Genomic DNA, 18316 nt, shown 5'->3' with positions numbered 1-18316 from the left:
ACTGGTCTGTCTCCCAAGATTTGTGAGAGTGGGGGATCGTCTTTCAGGATAGGTTGTAGATCTTTGATGATGAGCTGGAGAGGTTTTAGTTGGGGGCTGAAGCTGATGGCTAGTGGCGTTCTGTTATTTTCTTCGTTGGGCCTGTCCTGTAGTAGGTGATTTCTCGGTACTCTTCTGGCTCTGTCAATCTGTTTTTTCACTTCAGCAGGTGGGTACTGTAATTTTAAGAATGCTTGATAGAGATCTTGTAGGTGTTTGTCTCTGTCTGAGGGGTTGGAGCAAATGTGGTTGTATCGTAGAGCTTGGCTGTAGACAATGGATCGTATGGTGTGTCCTGGATGGAAGCTGGAGGCATGTAGGTAAGTATAGTGGTCAGTAGGTTTCCGGTATAGGGTGGTGTTTATGTGACCATCGCTTATTAGCACTGTAGTGTCCAGGAAATGGACCGCTTGTGTGGATTGGTCCAGGCTAAGGTTGATGGTGGGATGGAAATTGTTGAAATCATGGTGGAATTCCTCAAGGGCTTCTTTCCCATGGGTCCAGATGATGAAGATGTCATCAATGTAGTGCAAGCAGAGTAGGGGCGTTAGGGGACAAGAGCTAAGGAAGCATTGTTCTAAGTCAGCCATAAAAATGTTGGCATACTGTGGGGCCATGCGGGAACCCATAGCAGTGCTGCTGACTTGAAGGTATACATTCTCCCCAAATGTGAAATAGTTGTGGGTGAACACAAAGTCACAAAGTTCAGCCACCAGGTTTGCCAGGACATCATCATGGATACTGTTCCTGATAGCTTGTAGTCAATCTTTGTGTGGAATGTCTGCGTAGAGGGCTTCTGCATTCATAGCAGCCAGGATGGTGTTTTCTGGAAGATCATCGATGGATTGTAGTTTCCTCGGGAAGTCAGTGGTGTCTCGCAGATAGCTGGGAGTGCTGGTAGAGTAGGGCCTGAGGAGAGAGTCCACATAGTCACACAATCCTGCTGTTAGGGTGCCAATGCCTGAGATGATGGAGCATCCAGGATTTCCAGGTTTATGGATCTTGGGTAGCAAAAAGAATACTCCTGGTTGGGGTTCTAGGCATGTGTCCTTACAGACCTGTTCCTGTGCTTTTTTGGGGAGTTTCTTGAGCAGATGATATAGTTTCTTTTGGTATTCCTCAGTGGGATCAGAGGATAATGGCCTGTAGAATGTGGAGTTAGAGGGCCGTCTAGCAGCCTCTTGTTCATATTCCAACTTATTCATGATGACAACAGCACCTCCTTTGTCAGCCTTTTTGATTATGAGGTCAGAGTTGTTCCTGAGGCTGTTGATGGCATTGTGTTTAGCACGGCTGAGGTTATGGGGCAAGTGATGCTGCTTTTCCACAATTTCAGCCCGTGCATGTTCAAATGGACACAACTCACACAGAGCCCTTAAGAAATTACCATTAACCAGTCTGCTGAAATATTGCAGGTATTCAAGCATGTGGTCAAGTGATTAAGTATGAGATGCTGTACCCACTGTCTTGATGGGAATGCATGAAGTATGGTAAAGTGGAGGATAGGCAGTACTTTAAAAAGTCGACATCCTCTGAGAAGTTATGACACATTCCTTGACAGAAAAAAATCCTCTGCTTCTAATACATTTCTAGAAAATAAACTATGCTGGGCTGATTCTATTTAAGTGCACATGTAAAAAAGCCATGTTTTATGGCTGCTATATTGCTAGGGCAGTTAGAGTTAATTGGAATTGCCATGACAAAATGATTGGCTAATAATAGAGGGTCCTGTTCATGAAAACAATCAAATTTCATTTTTATTACTAATGTAAAAAATTCTTAGTCATGATTACATTTCCATGAATGCATAATAGGAAACCAGTACTCACAAATGGAGACGTAGAAAATAAGGACATTTTAAAGCAATCATAATTTTAAAATGGTATTCTTTCTAATATAGCACTTTTTTCACCCTCAAAAACATATTCTTATGTGTAAAAAGAAAAGGAGTACTTGTGGCACCTTAGAGACTAACCAATTTATTTGAGCATGAGCTTTCGTGAGCTACAGCTCACTTCATCAGATGCATACCGTGGAAACTGTAGCAGACTTTATATATACACAGAGAATATGAAACAATACCTCCTCCCACCCCACTGTCCTGCTGGTAATAGCTTATCTAAAGTGATCATCAGGTGGGCCATTTCCAGCACAATGGCCCACCTGATGATCACTTTAGATAAGCTATAACCAGCAGGACAGTGGGGTGGGAGGAGGTATTGTTTCATATTCTCTGTGTATATATAAAGTCTGCTACAGTTTCCACGGTATGCATCTGATGAAGTGAGCTGTAGCTCACGAAAGCTCATGCTCAAATAAATTGGTTAGTCTCTAAGGTGCCACAAGTACTCCTTTTCTTTTTACAAATACAGACTAAACACGGCTGTTACTCTGAAACCTATTCTTATGTGTGTGCACAACTGCTTGTCTTTGGCATAAGAATGAGAAACTGTACTTCATCTCTTCAGGTTGCTCAGCACACAGTATGCACTGGAGCATATTTGACTATTTTTATTTTTTTTAAAAAAAATCGCCTCTTCTAAAATACTACATTACTAAAGTAATACCCTGGGGCCCTGTTTACTGAGTAACTTCTTGGGAAAGCTAAGAAATGTAATGTGTTATACCAATAAAATAAAAACCAGCAGGATCTTATTAAAGGGGAAAAGGCAAAATGCCACATTTATTGTGAATACAGAAAGAATCATAGTAAGCAGTTAGTTATAGCTATAACATTCCATTCAATCTCTCATTTATTCACACATTCATTCATATATATATATATATATATATACACACACATTCACATACATATACACACACACACACACAGAGGTTCTGCAAGGTTGTTATCATAGTTACCAGCCTTAGAGTTGCTCATGCCAAGCCACTGGCCAGGTGGCCTGGACATGAGGGAGCAGGGCCTTGTCAGATGCTCATCTGATGCTCCTGGAAGTTGGTTTGCAGAATCAGACCCCAAAGTTCTCACTTTCTAGAGTCCATTTTTATAGGAATTTCTTCCTATGCCAGGCTATGGGAATTGCTTCATCATGCTGTTGCTGAATCAATCAGCAGATGACACATTCCTGACGGCTCCGTGCTGCCAGATGTTATCTTGTTCTTTGGTTCTCCCATCCTTGAGGCTGTTGAGTGGATTCCAGTCTGCTCTCCGGGGGTCCTCTGGTTATTTCCACTTGACGCCTTCTTCAGCAGATGGTCACTGGATTCTTAGGCTGGCACCTCCCTGATCATTCAGTTATTATCCACACCAAATCCTAATCTCCATCCACACACGTCCTCTATCTCTATTTTAATCACAATTGTTAACAAAGCGAGATGAATACAACAAAAGGGCGGGGAGTCTCTGGGTGCTGTTTCTGTTGTTACAGAGTATTGCTCTGAGTCTCTCTCTGTGTGAGTAGTGGTTGTTACAAAGAATTGCTTTGAGAAGAGACTCTGTCTTAGAATGTACTAACACAATTAGCAGCTTGCAAGTTTCACACAAAGAGGGAGAGAAACAGTACCAAAAACCAAGAGACCTCTTAATTAGTAATACCCTGGAATTTAAACTATAGGGAATCTAACTCATTTGTGATTTTAATACAGAACTTCTTTAATATGATCCAACATAATCCCCCTTTTGACACTACGATTTATAATCATCAGTGTCACTTTCTATGTAGCCTATTCAAGAGAAGGTACTGTGAGGCAATTTGAGTTTGTGATTCCAATTCATGCCATATACTTGATCCTAGTGATGTATCTTTACTACAAGGTTCTGGGGCAACAGGCAAGGTGAGGCACACCCACTTTTGAGGAGTCCATTCGGTAGAACCTCTAGTGTCCAATAGCTTCCCTCCCTCCCCAGCCCACTGGCTCAAGGTGAGTAACTTCTTGGGAAAGCTAAGAAATGTAATGGATATTGGCCAAGATACTGCATGAGTTAATCTCCAAAAATACTTATTTTGTTCATACTGGAAGATTTTCTGTTTTCATTTACTTTCAGTCTATAACTGTACGGTCTGCAATGTAGATCAGCTATGAAAACTAGAATCATAGAATATCAGGGTTGGAAGGGACCTCAAGAGGTCATCTAGTCCAACCCCCTGCTCAAAGCAGGACCAATCCCCAATTTTTGCCCCAGATCCCTAAATGGCCCCCTCAAGGATTGAACTCACAACCCTGGGTTTAGCGGACCAATTCTCAAACCACTGAGCTATCCCTCCCGCAACTGAACTATCTCTCCCCCTCCCACCCCCGAGCTATCCCTCCTTCAGTTTTTTATGGCTGAAACGTCTATTATTTTAAGGCCAGATAAGTGCTTTGACACTGAGCATTTTCCGACAAAGCAGAGGTCAGGTCATAAGTTTGTTTTATAGAATAAGGTTCAATAGACTGTAGAGGGCTCTTTAGATTTTGTTACGCCTTTGCGAGCTAGATTAATGAGCTGGACAGAGAAGCTGGACAAATTCAGACTAGAAATAAGGTACACATTTTTAACAATAAGTGTAATTAACCATTAACTTACCTAGGTATGTGGTGGATTCTCCACCGGTTGAAGTTTTTAATCAAAGTTGATGGGTTTCCAACCAATGCACTGTAGATCTGCTAGAAGTTATGGTCTTGAAAAATTTCACTTGGTAAAATTCTATGTCCTGTGTTATGCTGGAGATCAGACTAGATCATCTTAAGTCTTTTCTGGCCTTAAAAATCAATGAAGCTACAGAAGACAGCAGGAAGGTGGACATCTAAGGAATTCATTTGCTGAGTTTTATGCAACACCTTAGCTAAGAGGAGAGTTATTCAGCCATTTGCAGAGTCATATAACCATATTTTCCACAAATCCCTATATAAAACTGAAGAACAACTTGCCTGACTAACTTCTAATTTGACCAAGACATTCTCATCTGGAAAAAGACTAAATATCATAGAATCATAGGACTGGAAGGGACCTTAAAAGGTCATCTAGTCCAGTCCCCTGCACTCATGGCAGGACTAAGTATTATCTAGACCATCCCTCACAGGTGTTTGTCTAACCTGCTCTTAAAAATCTCTAATGATGGAGATTCCACAACTCCCTAGGCAATTTATTCCAGTGCTTAACCACCCTGACAATTAGGAAGTTTTTCCTAATCTCCAACCTAAACCTCCCTTGCTGCAATTTAAGACCATTGCTTCTTGTTCTATCCTCACAGGTTAAGAAGAACAACTCTTCTGCCTCCTCCTTGTAACAACCTTTTAGGTACCTGAAAACTGTTATCATGTCCCCCTCTCAGTCTTCTCTTTACCAGACTAAACAAACCCAAGTTTTTCAATCTTTCCTCACAGGTCATGTTTTAAGACCTGTAATCATTTGTGTTGCTCTTCTCTGGACTTTCTCCAATTTGTCCACATCTTTCCTGAAATGTGGCACCCAGAACTGGACACAATACTCTAGTTGAGGCCTAAACAGCACGGAATAGAGCAGAAGAATTACTTCTCGTGTCTTGCTTACAACACTGCGGCTAATACATCCGAGAATGATGTTCGCTTTTTTTGAAATAGTGTTACACTGTTGACTCATATTAGCTTGTGGTCCACTATGACCTACAGATCCCTTTCTGCAGTACTCCTTCCCAGGCAGTCATTTCCCATTTTGTATGTGTGCAACTGACTGTTCCTTCCTAAGTGGAGTATTTTGCATTTGTCCTAATTGAATTTCATCCTATTTACTTCAGACCATTTCTCCAGTTTGTCCAGATCATTTTGAATTATAATTCTATCCTCCACAGCACTTGCAACTCCTCCCAACTTGGTATTATCCGCAAACTTTATAAGTGTACTCTCTATGCCATTATCTAAATCACTGATGAAGATATTGAACAGAACCAGACCCAGAATGGATCCCTGCAGCACCCCACTCGTTATGCCCTTCCAGCATGACTGTGAACCACTGGGAACAGTTTTCCAACCAGTTATACACCCACCTTATAGGAGCTCCATCTAGGTTGCATTTCCCTAGTTTGTTTATGAGAAGGTCATGTGATACAGTTTCAAAAGCTTTACTAAAGTCAAGATATACCACATCTACCTCTTCCCACCATCCACAAAGCTTGTTACCCCGTCAAAGAAAGCTACCAGGTTGGTTTGACACAATTTGTTCTTGACAAATCCATGCTGACTGTTACTTATCACCTTATTATCTTCTAAATTTTTGCAAACTGATTGCTTAATTGTTTGCTCCATTATCTTTCCAGATACTGAAGTTAAGCTGACTAGTCTGTAATTCCCTGGGTTGTCCTTATTTCCCTTTTTATAGATGGGCACTATATTTGCCCTTTTCCACTCTTCTGGAATCTCTCCTGTCTTCCATGACTTTTCAAAGATAATTGCTAATGGCTCAGATATCTCCTCGGTCAGCTCCTTGAGTATTCTAGGATGCATTTCATCAGACCCTGGTGACTTCAAGACATCTAATTTGTCTCAGTAATATTTAACTTGCTCTTTCCCTATTTTAGCCTCTGATCCTACTTCATTTTCACTGGCATTCACTGTTAGACATCCAACTACCACCAACCTTCTTGGCGAAAACTGAAACAAAGAAGTAATTAAGCACCTCTGCCATTTCCACATTTTCTGTTATTGTTTTCCTCCCCTCATTGAGTAACAGGCCTACCCTGTCCTTGGTCTTCCTCTTGCTTCTAATGTATTCGTAGAATGCTTTCCTGTTACCCTTTATGTCTCTAGCTAGTTTGATCTCATTTTGTGCCTACGTACTTGTGTTATTTTTTTATATTCATCCTTTGTAATTTGACCTACTTTCCACTTTTTGTACGACTCCTTTTTGATTTTTAGATCATTGAAGATCTCCTGGTTAAGCCAGGGTGGTCTCTTGTCATACTTCCTATCTTTCCTACGCAGTGGGATAGTTTGCTCATAGTAATGTCTCTTTGAAAAGCTGCCAACTGTCTTCAATAGTTTTTCCCCTTAGACTTGCTTCCCATGGCATCTGCAAGATTTCAGGTCTCCCACTCCAAAAAAGTTATCTCCCCACCCAAAACGGGGGGAAAGGGGTGGTGGAGGAGAGAACAATATTGTCAGACATCTAGATGAACATAATTTGTTGAGTAAGAGTCAACATGGTTTTAGTAAAGAGAAATCATGCCTCGCCAATCTACTAGAATTCTCTGGGGGCGTCAACAAGCATGTGGACCAAGGGGATCCAGTGGATATAGTGTACTTAGATTTTCAGAATGCCTTTGACAAAGTCCCTCACCAAAGGCTCTTACGTGAAGTAAGCTGCCACGGGATAAGGGGGAAGGTGCTCTCATGGATTGGTAACTGGTTAAAAGATAGGAAACAAAGGGTAGGTATAAATGGTCAGTTTTCAGAATAGAAAGAGGTAAATAGTGGTGTCCCCCAGGGGTCTGTTCTGGGACCAGTCCTATTCAACAATTCATAAACGATCTGGAAAAAGGGGTAAACAGTGAGGTGGCAAAATTTGCAGATGATACAAAATTACTAAAGATAGTTAAGACCCAGGCAGACTGAGAAGAGCTACAGAAGGATCTCTCAAAACTGGGTGACTGGGCAACAAAATGGCAGATTAAATTTAATGTTGATAAATGCAAAGTAATGCATACTGGAAAGCATAATCCCAACTATACATATAAAATGATGGGGTCTAAATTAGCTGTTACGACTCAAGAAAGAGATCTTGGAGTCATTGTGCGTAGTTCTCTGAAAACATCCTCTCAACATGCAGCAGCAGTCAAAAAAGCGAACAGAATGCTGAGAATAACTAAGAAAGGGATAGATAATAGAACAGAAAATATCATGTTGCCTCTACATAAATCCATGGTACGCCCACATCTTGAACACTCTGTGAAGATGGGGTCTCCCCATCTCAAAAAAGATATACTGGAATTGGAAAAGGTTCAGAAAAGGGCAACAAAAATTATTAGGGATATGGAATGGCTTCTGTTTGAGGAGAGATTAATAAACCTGGGACTTTTCAGCTTGGAAAAGAGACGGCAAAGGGGAGATATGATTGAGGTCTATAAAATCATGACTGGTGTAGAGAAAGTAGATAAGGAAGTGTCATAAATATAAAGGGAAGGGTAAACCCCTTTGAAATCCCTCCTGGCCAGGGGAAAGCTCCTCTCACCTGTAAAGGGTTAAGAAGCTAAAGGTAACCTCGCTGGCACCTGACCAAAATGACCAATGAGGAGACAAGATACTTTCAAAAGCTGGGAGGAGGGAGACAAACAAAGGGTTTGTGTCTGTCTGTGTGCTGCTCTTGCCAGAGACAGAACAGGAATGGAGTCTTAGAACTTTTAGTAAGTAATCTAGCTAGGTATGTGTTAGATTATGATTTCTTTAAATGGCTGAGAAAAGAATTGTGCTGAATAGAATAACTATTTCTGTCTGTGTGTCTTTTTTGTAACTTAAGGTTTTGCCTAGAGGGGTTCTCTATGTTTTGAATCTAATTACCCTGTAAGATATCTACCATCCTGATTTTACAGGGGGGATTCCTTTATTTCTATTTACTTCTATTTTTTATTAAAAGTCTTCTTGTAAAAACTGAATGCTTTTTCATTGTTCTCAGATCCAAGGGTTTGGGTCTGTGGTCACCTATGCAAATTGGTGAGGCTTTTTATCCAACATTTCCCAGGAAAGGGGGGGTGCAAGTGTTGGGAGGATTGTTCATTGTTCTTATGATCCAAGGGTCTGGGTCTGTAGTCACCTAGGCAAATTGGTGAGGCTTTTTACCAAACCTTGTCCAGGAAGTGGGGTGCAAGGTTTTGGGAAGTATTTTGGGGGGACAGACGCGTCCAAACAGCTCTTCCCCAGTAACCAGTAATTGTTTGGTGGTGGTAGCGGCCATTCCAAGGATAACGGGTGTAATATTTTGTACCTTGGGGAAGTTTTGACCTAAGCTGGTAAAGATAAGCTTAGGAGGTTTTTCATGCAGGTCCCCACATCTGTACCCTAGAGTTCAGAGTGGGGGAGGAACAATGACATGGTGGCACAGTGGTGGGATTAACCTGAAATCATTTGAGATCCAGTTGAGATTTTTTGAACTAGAAATACAGAGTTTAAAAAGGAAATTTTTTTTTCTTTGGAAAGAAAGTCCAGAAAGCAGCTTTGAAACTTTGGCCAAGCAGAGACAAAAGGGGATTATCTTGTGAATTGCAGGTTTTTTTGCCTGGAGGCAGGGTACTTAACTCCTGCAGGGAAATTCACAGTCTTCCAACCCATTGTTTTTTTTTTTTTTTCTTTTCTTCCTAAAAGTAAATAGGGGGTGTGTGTTCTACCCATTTGCTTTTTCTTTGGGCTGGGTAAGCAGGTTTCCAAACAGTTGGAGGTTTTTTGCTTTAATTTGGGCCCAGAGCAGAGACAAGGGAATTGTCTTTTTCTGTAGGCTGACAATCACTATCAGAGAATAGGTATTCTATTGCAGCACAGCAAAATTTTACAGCCAAGTTTTATTTGTTTATTTCTAAACCTCGGGTGTAAAGTTAGTTAAAAACAGAGAGGTTAGAATGACCAAATCCTCAGCTCGACTACAGCTGGAATTAGCCAAATTTCAGGCTGAGGAAAGACAAAGGGAACATGAAAGACAGATAGAACTCATGCAGCTGAAGAAGGAACAAGAAAGGGAGGCAGCGAGAGAAGCAGAACAACACCAAGCGGCTGCTCACAGGAGAGCTATGGAAGCGAGGGACAAAGAACTGGAGGAGAAGGAAAAAGAGAGGAAGTATGTGGAGGAGATGGAGAAGATAAAGGCCCAGCAGAATATACCAACAAACCCTAGCAATCCTTCTCCAGGTACCACTTCCCATCCCAGAAAGTTCCCCACCTACAAGGCAGGTGATGATACTGAGGCCTTCCTAGAAAACTTCGAAAGGGCCTGCCTTGGGTACAACATCTCTGCTGACCAATACATGGTAGAGCTGAGGCCGCAGCTCAGTGGACCCTTAGCTGAGGTGGCAGCTGAAATGCCTAAAGAACACATGAACAAGTATGAACTGTTTAAATCCAAGGCAAGAGTCAGAATGGGGATAACACCCGAGCAGTCTCGTCGGAGGTTCAGAGCCCTAAGGTGGAAACCAGACGTGTCATTTACCCGACATGCCTACCACATTGTGAAACATTGGGATGCCTGGATATCGGGAGCAAGTGTTGAATCTCCAGTAAATTTGCCCTTCCTAATGCAAATGGAACAATTCTTAGAGGGTGTTCCTGAGGAAATAGAAAGATACATCCTAGATGGGAAACCCAAAACTGTAATTGAGGCAGGAGAGATTGGAGCCAGATGGGTGGAGGTGGCAGAGAAGAAGAAAACTGGTCGCAGTTGGAGCGGAGACCAGAAGGGACCACCCCAGACCACACCCTATTACCGGGGGCCGCCCAAAGCCCCACCTACCTCCCAAAGAACCCTCCAGACCCCTTATCGTCCCACCACCCCATTCTCCAGCAACCCTCCTCGCCCCAGTGACCCGTCAGCTGGACGATGTTTTAAGTGTAACGAGCTGGGGCATGTAAAGGCCAACTGCCCCAAGAACCCCAACAGATTACAGTTCATTGCACCGGAATCACACCAGAGGTCCACAGGCCCAGATACCTCCCAGATACCCTTGGAGCGGAGGGAAACTGTGAGTGTGGGCGGGAAGAAGGTCACCGCGTGGAGGGACACCGGAGCACAAGTGTCAGCTATCCATGCTTCCTTAGTGGACCCCAATTTAATCAACCCAGAGATCCAAGTGACGATTCAACCCTTCAAGTCCAACTCTTTCAATTTGCCTACAGCCAACTTACCTGTCCAGTACAAGGGCTGGTCAGGAATGTGGACTTTTGCAGTCTATGATGATTATCCCATCCCCATGCTGTTGGGGGAGGACTTGGCCAATCATGTGAAGCAGGCCAAGAGGGTGGGAATGGTCACCCGCAGCCAGGCTAAACAAGCCGTGAGGCCTAGCTCTGTTCCGGAAACTTCTATCAGGACCCAGTCAGAGGTGATGGACCCGGACCCCAGGCCAATGTCTGCAACAGCAGTAGTGGATCCAGTCCCAGAGACCCAGACGGAACCAGTCCTAGAACCGGAACCAGCCGAACAACCAACACCAGACCCCGTGTCAGCACTGAATCCAGTACTTGCAACCTCAACAACAGAGGGCCCCACCGAACCTGAACTGGCAGCAGCCGATAACCCGACCCAAGAGGCTCAGCCGGAGCCTGAATCCCAACATAGTGCACCAGCGGAGAGCGGTTCACAATCAACAGAAACCGCTCCATCCCCTATATCGCTTCCAGAGGGACCAAGCCTAGGTCCACAATCCCATGAGGAACTGATGTCTCCAGCATCAAGGGAACAGTTCCAGACCGAACAGGAAGCAGATGAAAGCCTCCAGAGAGCTTGGACGGCGGCACGGAGCAACCCACCGCCTCTCAGCTCTTCTAATCGATCCAGGTTTGTTGTAGAAAGAGGACTTTTATACAAGGAAACTCTTTCTGGTGGACACCAGGAAGACTGGCATCCTCAGAGACAGTTGGTAGTTCCAACTAAATACCGGGCCAAGCTCTTGAGCTTAGCCCATGATCACCCTAGTGGCCATGCTGGGGTGAACAGGACCAAAGACCGTTTGGGGGGGTCATTCCACTGGGAGGGAATGGGCAAGGATGTTTCTACCTATGTCCAGTCTTGTGAGGTGTGCCAAAGAGTGGGAAAACCCCAAGACCAGGTCAAAGCCCCTCTCCAGCCACTCCCCATCATTGAAGTTCCATTTCAGCGAGTAGCTGTGGATATTCTGGGTCCTTTTCCGAAAAAGACACCCAGAGGAAAGCAGTACATACTGACTTTCATGGATTTTGCCACCCGATGGCCGGAAGCAGTAGCTCTAAGCAACACCAGGGCTAAAAGTGTGTGCCAGGCACTAGCAGACATTTTTGCCAGGGTAGGTTGGCCCTCCGACATCCTCACCGATGCAGGGACTAATTTCCTGGCAGGAACTATGAAAAACCTTTGGGAAGCTCATGGGGTAAATCACTTGGTTGCCACTCCTTACCACCATCAAACAAATGGCATGGTGGAGAAGTTTAATGGAACTTTGCGGGCCATTATACGTAAATTCGTAAATGAGCACTCCAATGATTGGGACCTAGTATTGCAGCAGTTGCTCTTTGCCTACAGAGCTGTACCACATCCCAGTTTAGGGTTTTCCCCATTTGAACTTGTATATGGCCGTGAGGTTAAGGGGCCATTGCAGTTGGTGAAGCAGCAATGGGAGGGATTTACACCTTCTCCAGGAACTAACATTCTGGACTTTGTAACCAACCTACAAAACACCCTCCGAACCTCTTTAGCCCTTGCTAGAGAAAACTTACAGGATGCTCAAAAAGAGCAAAAAGCCTGGTATGATAAACATGCCAGAGAGCGGTCCTTCAAAGTAGGAGACCAGGTCATGGTCTTAAGGGCGCTCCAGGCCCATAAAATGGAAGCATCGTGGGAAGGGCCATTCACGGTCCAGGAGCGCCTGGGAGCTGTTAATTATCTCATAGCATTCCCCACCTCCAACCGGAAGCCTAAGGTGTACCATATTAATTCTCTAAAGCCCTTTTATTCCAGAGAATTAAAGGTTTGTCAGTTTACAGCCCAGGGAGGAGACGACGCTGAGTGGCCTGAAGGTGTTTACTACGAAGGGAAATGTGCTGGTGGTGTGGAAGAGGTGAACCTCTCCATGACCCTTGGGCGTATGCAGCGACAGCAGATCCAGGAGCTGTGCACTAGCTACGCGCCAACGTTCTCAGCCACCCCAGGACTGACTGAACGGGCATACCACTCCATTGACACAGGTAATGCTCACCCAATTAGGGTCCAACCTTACCGGGTGTCTCCTCAAGCTAAAACTGCTATAGAACGGGAGATCCAGGATATGTTACAGATGGGGGTAATCCGCCCCTCTGAAAGTGCATGGGCATCTCCAGTGGTTCTAGTTCCCAAACCAGATGGGGAAATACGTTTTTGCGTGGACTACTGTAAGCTAAATGCTGTAACTCGCCCAGACAACTATCCAATGCCACGCACAGATGAACTATTAGAGAAACTGGGACGGGCCCAGTTCATCTCTACCTTGGACTTAACCAAGGGGTACTGGCAGGTACCACTAGATGAATCTGCCAAGGAAAGGTCAGCCTTCATCACACATCTCGGGCTGTATGAATTTAATGTACTCCCTTTCGGGCTGCGAAATGCACCCGCCACTTTCCAAAGACTTGTAGATGGTCTCCTAGCGGGATTAGGAGAATATGCAGTCGCCTACCTTGACGACGTGGCCATATTTTCGGATTCCTGGGCAGACCACCTGGAACATCTACAAAAAGTCCTTGAGCGCATAAGGGAGGCAGGACTAACTGTTAAGGCTAAGAAGTGTCAAATAGGCCTAAACAGAGTGACTTACCTTGGACACCAGGTGGGTCAAGGAACTATCAGCCCCCTACAGGCCAAAGTGGATGCTATCCAAAAGTGGCCTGTCCCAAAGTCAAAGAAACAGGTTCAATCCTTCTTAGGCTTGGCCGGTTATTACAGACGATTTGTACCGCACTACAGCCAAATCGCTGCCCCACTGACAGACCTAACCAAAAAGAAACAGCCAAATGCTGTTCAGTGGACCGGAAAGTGTCAGAAGGCCTTTAACAAGCTTAAAGCGACACTCATGTCTGACCCTGTACTAAGGGCCCCAGACTTTGACAAACCGTTCCTAGTAACCACAGATGCATCCGAGCGTGGTGTGGGAGCAGTTTTAATGCAGAAAGGACCTGATCAAGAATTCCACCCTGTAGTGTTTCTCAGCAAAAAACTGTCTGAGAGGGAAAGCAACTGGTCAGTCACTGAAAAAGAATGTTACGCCATTGTCTACGCTCTGGAAAAGCTACGCCCATATGTTTGGGGACGGCGTTTCCACCTGCAAACCGACCATGTTGCACTGAAGTGGCTTCACACCGTCAAGGAAACTAACAAAAAACTTCTTCGGTGGAGTTTAGCTCTCCAAGATTTTGATTTCGACGTCCAACACATCTCAGGAGCTTCTAACAAAGTGGCTGATGCACTCTCCCGTGAAAGTTTCCCAGAATCAACTGGTTAAAATCGTCCTTGAGATGTGGAAAATATTGTTAGTCTTTATGTACTTGGTAGTATATTTAAAGATGCATGTGTCTTATTAACTCTGTTTTTCCTAGAGCTCCAGGAAGAAATCCCAGCCAGTGTTTCACCCTAGCTGAGATTTGGGGGGCGTGTCATAAATATAAAGGGAAGGGTAAACCCCTTTGAAATCCCTCCTGGCCAGGGGAAAGCTCCTCTCACCTGTAAAGGGTTAAGAAGCTAAAGGTAACCTCGCTGGCACCTGACCAAAATGACCAATGAGGAGACAAGATACTTTCAAAAGCTGGGAGGAGGGAGACAAACAAAGGGTTTGTGTCTGTCTGTGTGCTGCTCTTGCCAGAGACAGAACAGGAATGGAGTCTTAGAACTTTTAGTAAGTAATCTAGCTAGGTATGTGTTAGATTATGATTTCTTTAAATGGCTGAGAAAAGAATTGTGCTGAATAGAATAACTATTTCTGTCTGTGTGTCTTTTTTGTAACTTAAGGTTTTGCCTAGAGGGGTTCTCTATGTTTTGAATCTAATTACCCTGTAAGATATCTACCATCCTGATTTTACAGGGGGGATTCCTTTATTTCTATTTACTTCTATTTTTTATTAAAAGTCTTCTTGTAAAAACTGAATGCTTTTTCATTGTTCTCAGATCCAAGGGTTTGGGTCTGTGGTCACCTATGCAAATTGGTGAGGCTTTTTATCCAACATTTCCCAGGAAAGGGGGGGTGCAAGTGTTGGGAGGATTGTTCATTGTTCTTATGATCCAAGGGTCTGGGTCTGTAGTCACCTAGGCAAATTGGTGAGGCTTTTTACCAAACCTTGTCCAGGAAGTGGGGTGCAAGGTTTTGGGAAGTATTTTGGGGGGACAGACGCGTCCAAACAGCTCTTCCCCAGTAACCAGTAATTGTTTGGTGGTGGTAGCGGCCATTCCAAGGATAACGGGTGTAATATTTTGTACCTTGGGGAAGTTTTGACCTAAGCTGGTAAAGATAAGCTTAGGAGGTTTTTCATGCAGGTCCCCACATCTGTACCCTAGAGTTCAGAGTGGGGGAGGAACCTTGACAGGAAGTGTTGTTTATTCCTTCTCATAACACAAGAACTAGGGGTCACCAAATGAAATTAGTAGGCGGCAGGTTTAAAACAAATAAATAGAAGTATTTCTTCACACAGCGGACAGTCAACCTGTGGAACTCCTTGCCAGAAGATGTTGTGAAGGCCAAGACCATAATAGGGTTCAAAAAAGAACTAGATAAATTCATGGATGATAGGTCCACCAATGGCTATTAGCCAGGATGGGCAGGAATGGGGTTCCTAGCCTCTCCTTGCCAGAAGCTGGGGATGAGCAGCAGGGGATGGATCACTTGATCATTACCTGTTCTGTTCATTCCCTTTGGGCACCTGGCACTGGCCACTGTTGGAAGACAGAATACTGGGCTAGCTGGACCTTTGGTCTGACCCAGTAGGGCCATTCCTATGTTATGTATGAGGAATCATTGAGGGGGGAAGGGGAATTTGTGGTAGGTATCTATAATTGCTGCAGTTAAATGTCAAGGGCAACTACAACGTATAGATGGGCACCATTTTAGCATTTCTAGAAATCAAAATAAAATGATTTTGGAACTTGAACTTAATATTTTGGTAACAAGTGTCAAATTGTATGTATCTTTAGAAAATGAAGAGGAAAAATAAGAAAGAGCAGAAAGTTGGCCTCTATAAGATACAAATAAACTTCAACTTCTGATGGAGGAAAATGGCCTAGCAAGTTAAAAAAAATATAACATAACACTTTTTGGGGTGGCAGGGCAACCAAGTCACACTAAGATATTCAAATAATATGTGATATGTGTTTACCATTGTAATCTGACACTGTAGGATACACATGTTGTTGACATCAGGCTATTAAACACTCTGAGGTTTGCATGACAACATTTCCAAGGCATAACATATACAGTGGGATACCACACAATGCCACGTAGTATAGTTACTGCAATAAATAATCCAGCTCTTTAAACACCACAGCAAAACTACCTCAGACAGCATCATCAATAACATGGTCACCACGCAGGTAACATTTACTGACACTGCTTACAAGGCGTGCCAATACTCGACAAGAGCCTGACGCCAGGATGGCTGGGCTCTCTGGGTATGGGGAGCTGGGCCGGGCCCACTGGCTTTTGCACCCCGCTCCCTCCCCCCTTGCTAGTCCCAGGCCCCGCTCTGAGCCCTGCCTGCCCCCGGCCCGCTCCAGCCCCCACCCCACGCACCCATCCCCCCTCTGCCACCCCGTATCCCTCTCCTCCGACTCTCTCCTACTCCCCCGCCCCGTCCACCACGCCGCCCTCTCCTGCCCGCCCCTTACCTGCTATTTGAGTCACAAACGCTTCCGCCACCAGAGACATGATCCCCTCCGGGCCACGCGCGCTCCGCAGGTCCCGGCCGCGCCAGGAGGCACCAGTGGCAGCCCCGCAAGGTTAAGGGCACGCACAGGAACTGGGAGCCGGCCTCGCAGCGCCGGGGCAAGTGCATCCGGGGCCCGCTCCGCCTCCCGGCCCGCCCCTCCCGCAGCTCTCTCCCCGGGGCGGCGGAGGCCGCGCTGGGCCGGCCCCCATCCCCCGCCGCTCCGAGCAGGGCAGGCCGCTGCCGCCGGGAGCCCCGCAGCGAAGAACTCGGAGTCCCCGGGGGGCAGAGCCCCCTTCCCGCAATGGCACCGACGCGGCGCTATGAGCATGACCCAGGCGGCAGCCAGCACCTGTCCTACACTGGGGATCAACCCTACACACACACACACACTGTACAGCCCCGTGCTGGGCGGAGGATCCCATGGACTGGGGATCAACCCTACACACACACACACACACACACACTGTACAGCCCCGTGCTGGGCGGAGGATCCCATGGACTGGGGATCAACCCTACACACACACACACACTGTACAGCCCCGTGCTGGGCGGAGGATCCCATGGACTGGAGATCGACCCTACACACACACACTGTACAGCCCCGTGCTGGGCGGAGGATCCCATGGACTGGGGATCGACCCTACACACACACACTGTACAGCCCCATGCTGGGCGGAGGATCCCATGGACTGGGGATCAACCCTACACACACACACACACACACACACTGTACAGCCCCGTGCTGGGCGGAGGATCCCATGGACTGGGGATCAACCCTACACACACACACACACACACACACACACTGTACAGCCCCGTGCTGGGCGGAGGATCCCATGGACTGGGGATCAACCCTACACACACACACTGTATAGCCCCGTGCTGGGCGGAGGATTCCATGGACTGGGGATCAACCCTACACACACACACACTGTACAGCTCCTTGTTGGGCGGAGGATCCCATGGGCCAGAGATCAACACCCCCCATCCCCCCACACACACCATACAGCCCCGTGCTGGGAAGACGCTCCCATGGACTTGGGATCAAACCCCCACACATTACAGAGGCCTGTGCTCGGCAGAGGCTCCCATAGACTGGGGATCAAACCCCCCACACGGTACAGCCCTGTGCTGGGCAGAGGCTCCCATGGACTGGGAATCAAACCTCAAACACACTGTGCACCCTCAGTCTTGTAGTTCTTGGATGTATCTGGATCAAATACCACATTAGGCCCCATCCTACGCAGTGGCTCCATATACCTGGGGATCAGTCACTAACTGCATTGTGAGCCTTATTTTGTATGCAATGTTGTTGTACCCATGTTGGTCCCAGGATATTAGAGAGACAAGATGGGTGAGGTAATATCTTTCATTGGATCAAAGTGACAAGCTTTTGACCTTATACAGAGCTCTTCTTCAGGTCTGGGGAAATGTAACCCTTGTTTCAGATGGCATTGGCAGCAACAAAGGCCAGGTTCAATATCTAGGGGATCGTCTTAATAGAAAACTGAACTGGCTTCAGCCTCCACCCAGTAATCTGGGAAAACTAAACACTACCCTGGGCAATACCTCTAAGAAGCAGTACTTCCCCACTTACAAACCCAGCATTAATTTGGGAAAACACCACCACCATGATTCAAAAGCATGTAGCCATGGCAAACACCTGCCCACAGTACACTGGGCACTGTACTTTGCCTTAGTTTCCCACCTTGAGGTGTGAAACTATATGTCCTTTGAATATGTC

At 45.6% G+C, this 18316-nt stretch overlaps 1 protein-coding gene across 3 annotated transcripts in view; it reads right to left on the bottom strand.

The window, feature by feature from the left end:
* The window catches only part of MTX2 (metaxin 2), a 60115-nt gene extending 43413 nt beyond the window's left edge, over positions 1-16702 (bottom strand). Inside the window, exon 1 of one of the 3 annotated variants that reach the window (XM_048869599.2) lies at positions 16532-16702. In XM_048869599.2, the coding sequence (XP_048725556.1) occupies positions 16532-16571 (40 nt within the window). In that variant the 5' untranslated portion in view covers positions 16572-16702. The remainder of the gene's footprint in view (positions 1-16531) is intronic. The other 2 variants (XM_048869600.2, XM_048869601.2) reach the window with 2 other exon arrangements.
* Between the last annotated feature and the right edge of the window lie 1614 nt (positions 16703-18316).

This window comes from Caretta caretta, chromosome 11, assembly GCF_965140235.1.
Source record: "Caretta caretta isolate rCarCar2 chromosome 11, rCarCar1.hap1, whole genome shotgun sequence".
Lineage (NCBI taxonomy): Eukaryota > Metazoa > Chordata > Testudines > Cheloniidae > Caretta > Caretta caretta.
The sequence above is the reverse complement of the archived record's forward strand: the minus strand, read 5'-3'. Positions and strand labels throughout refer to the sequence as shown.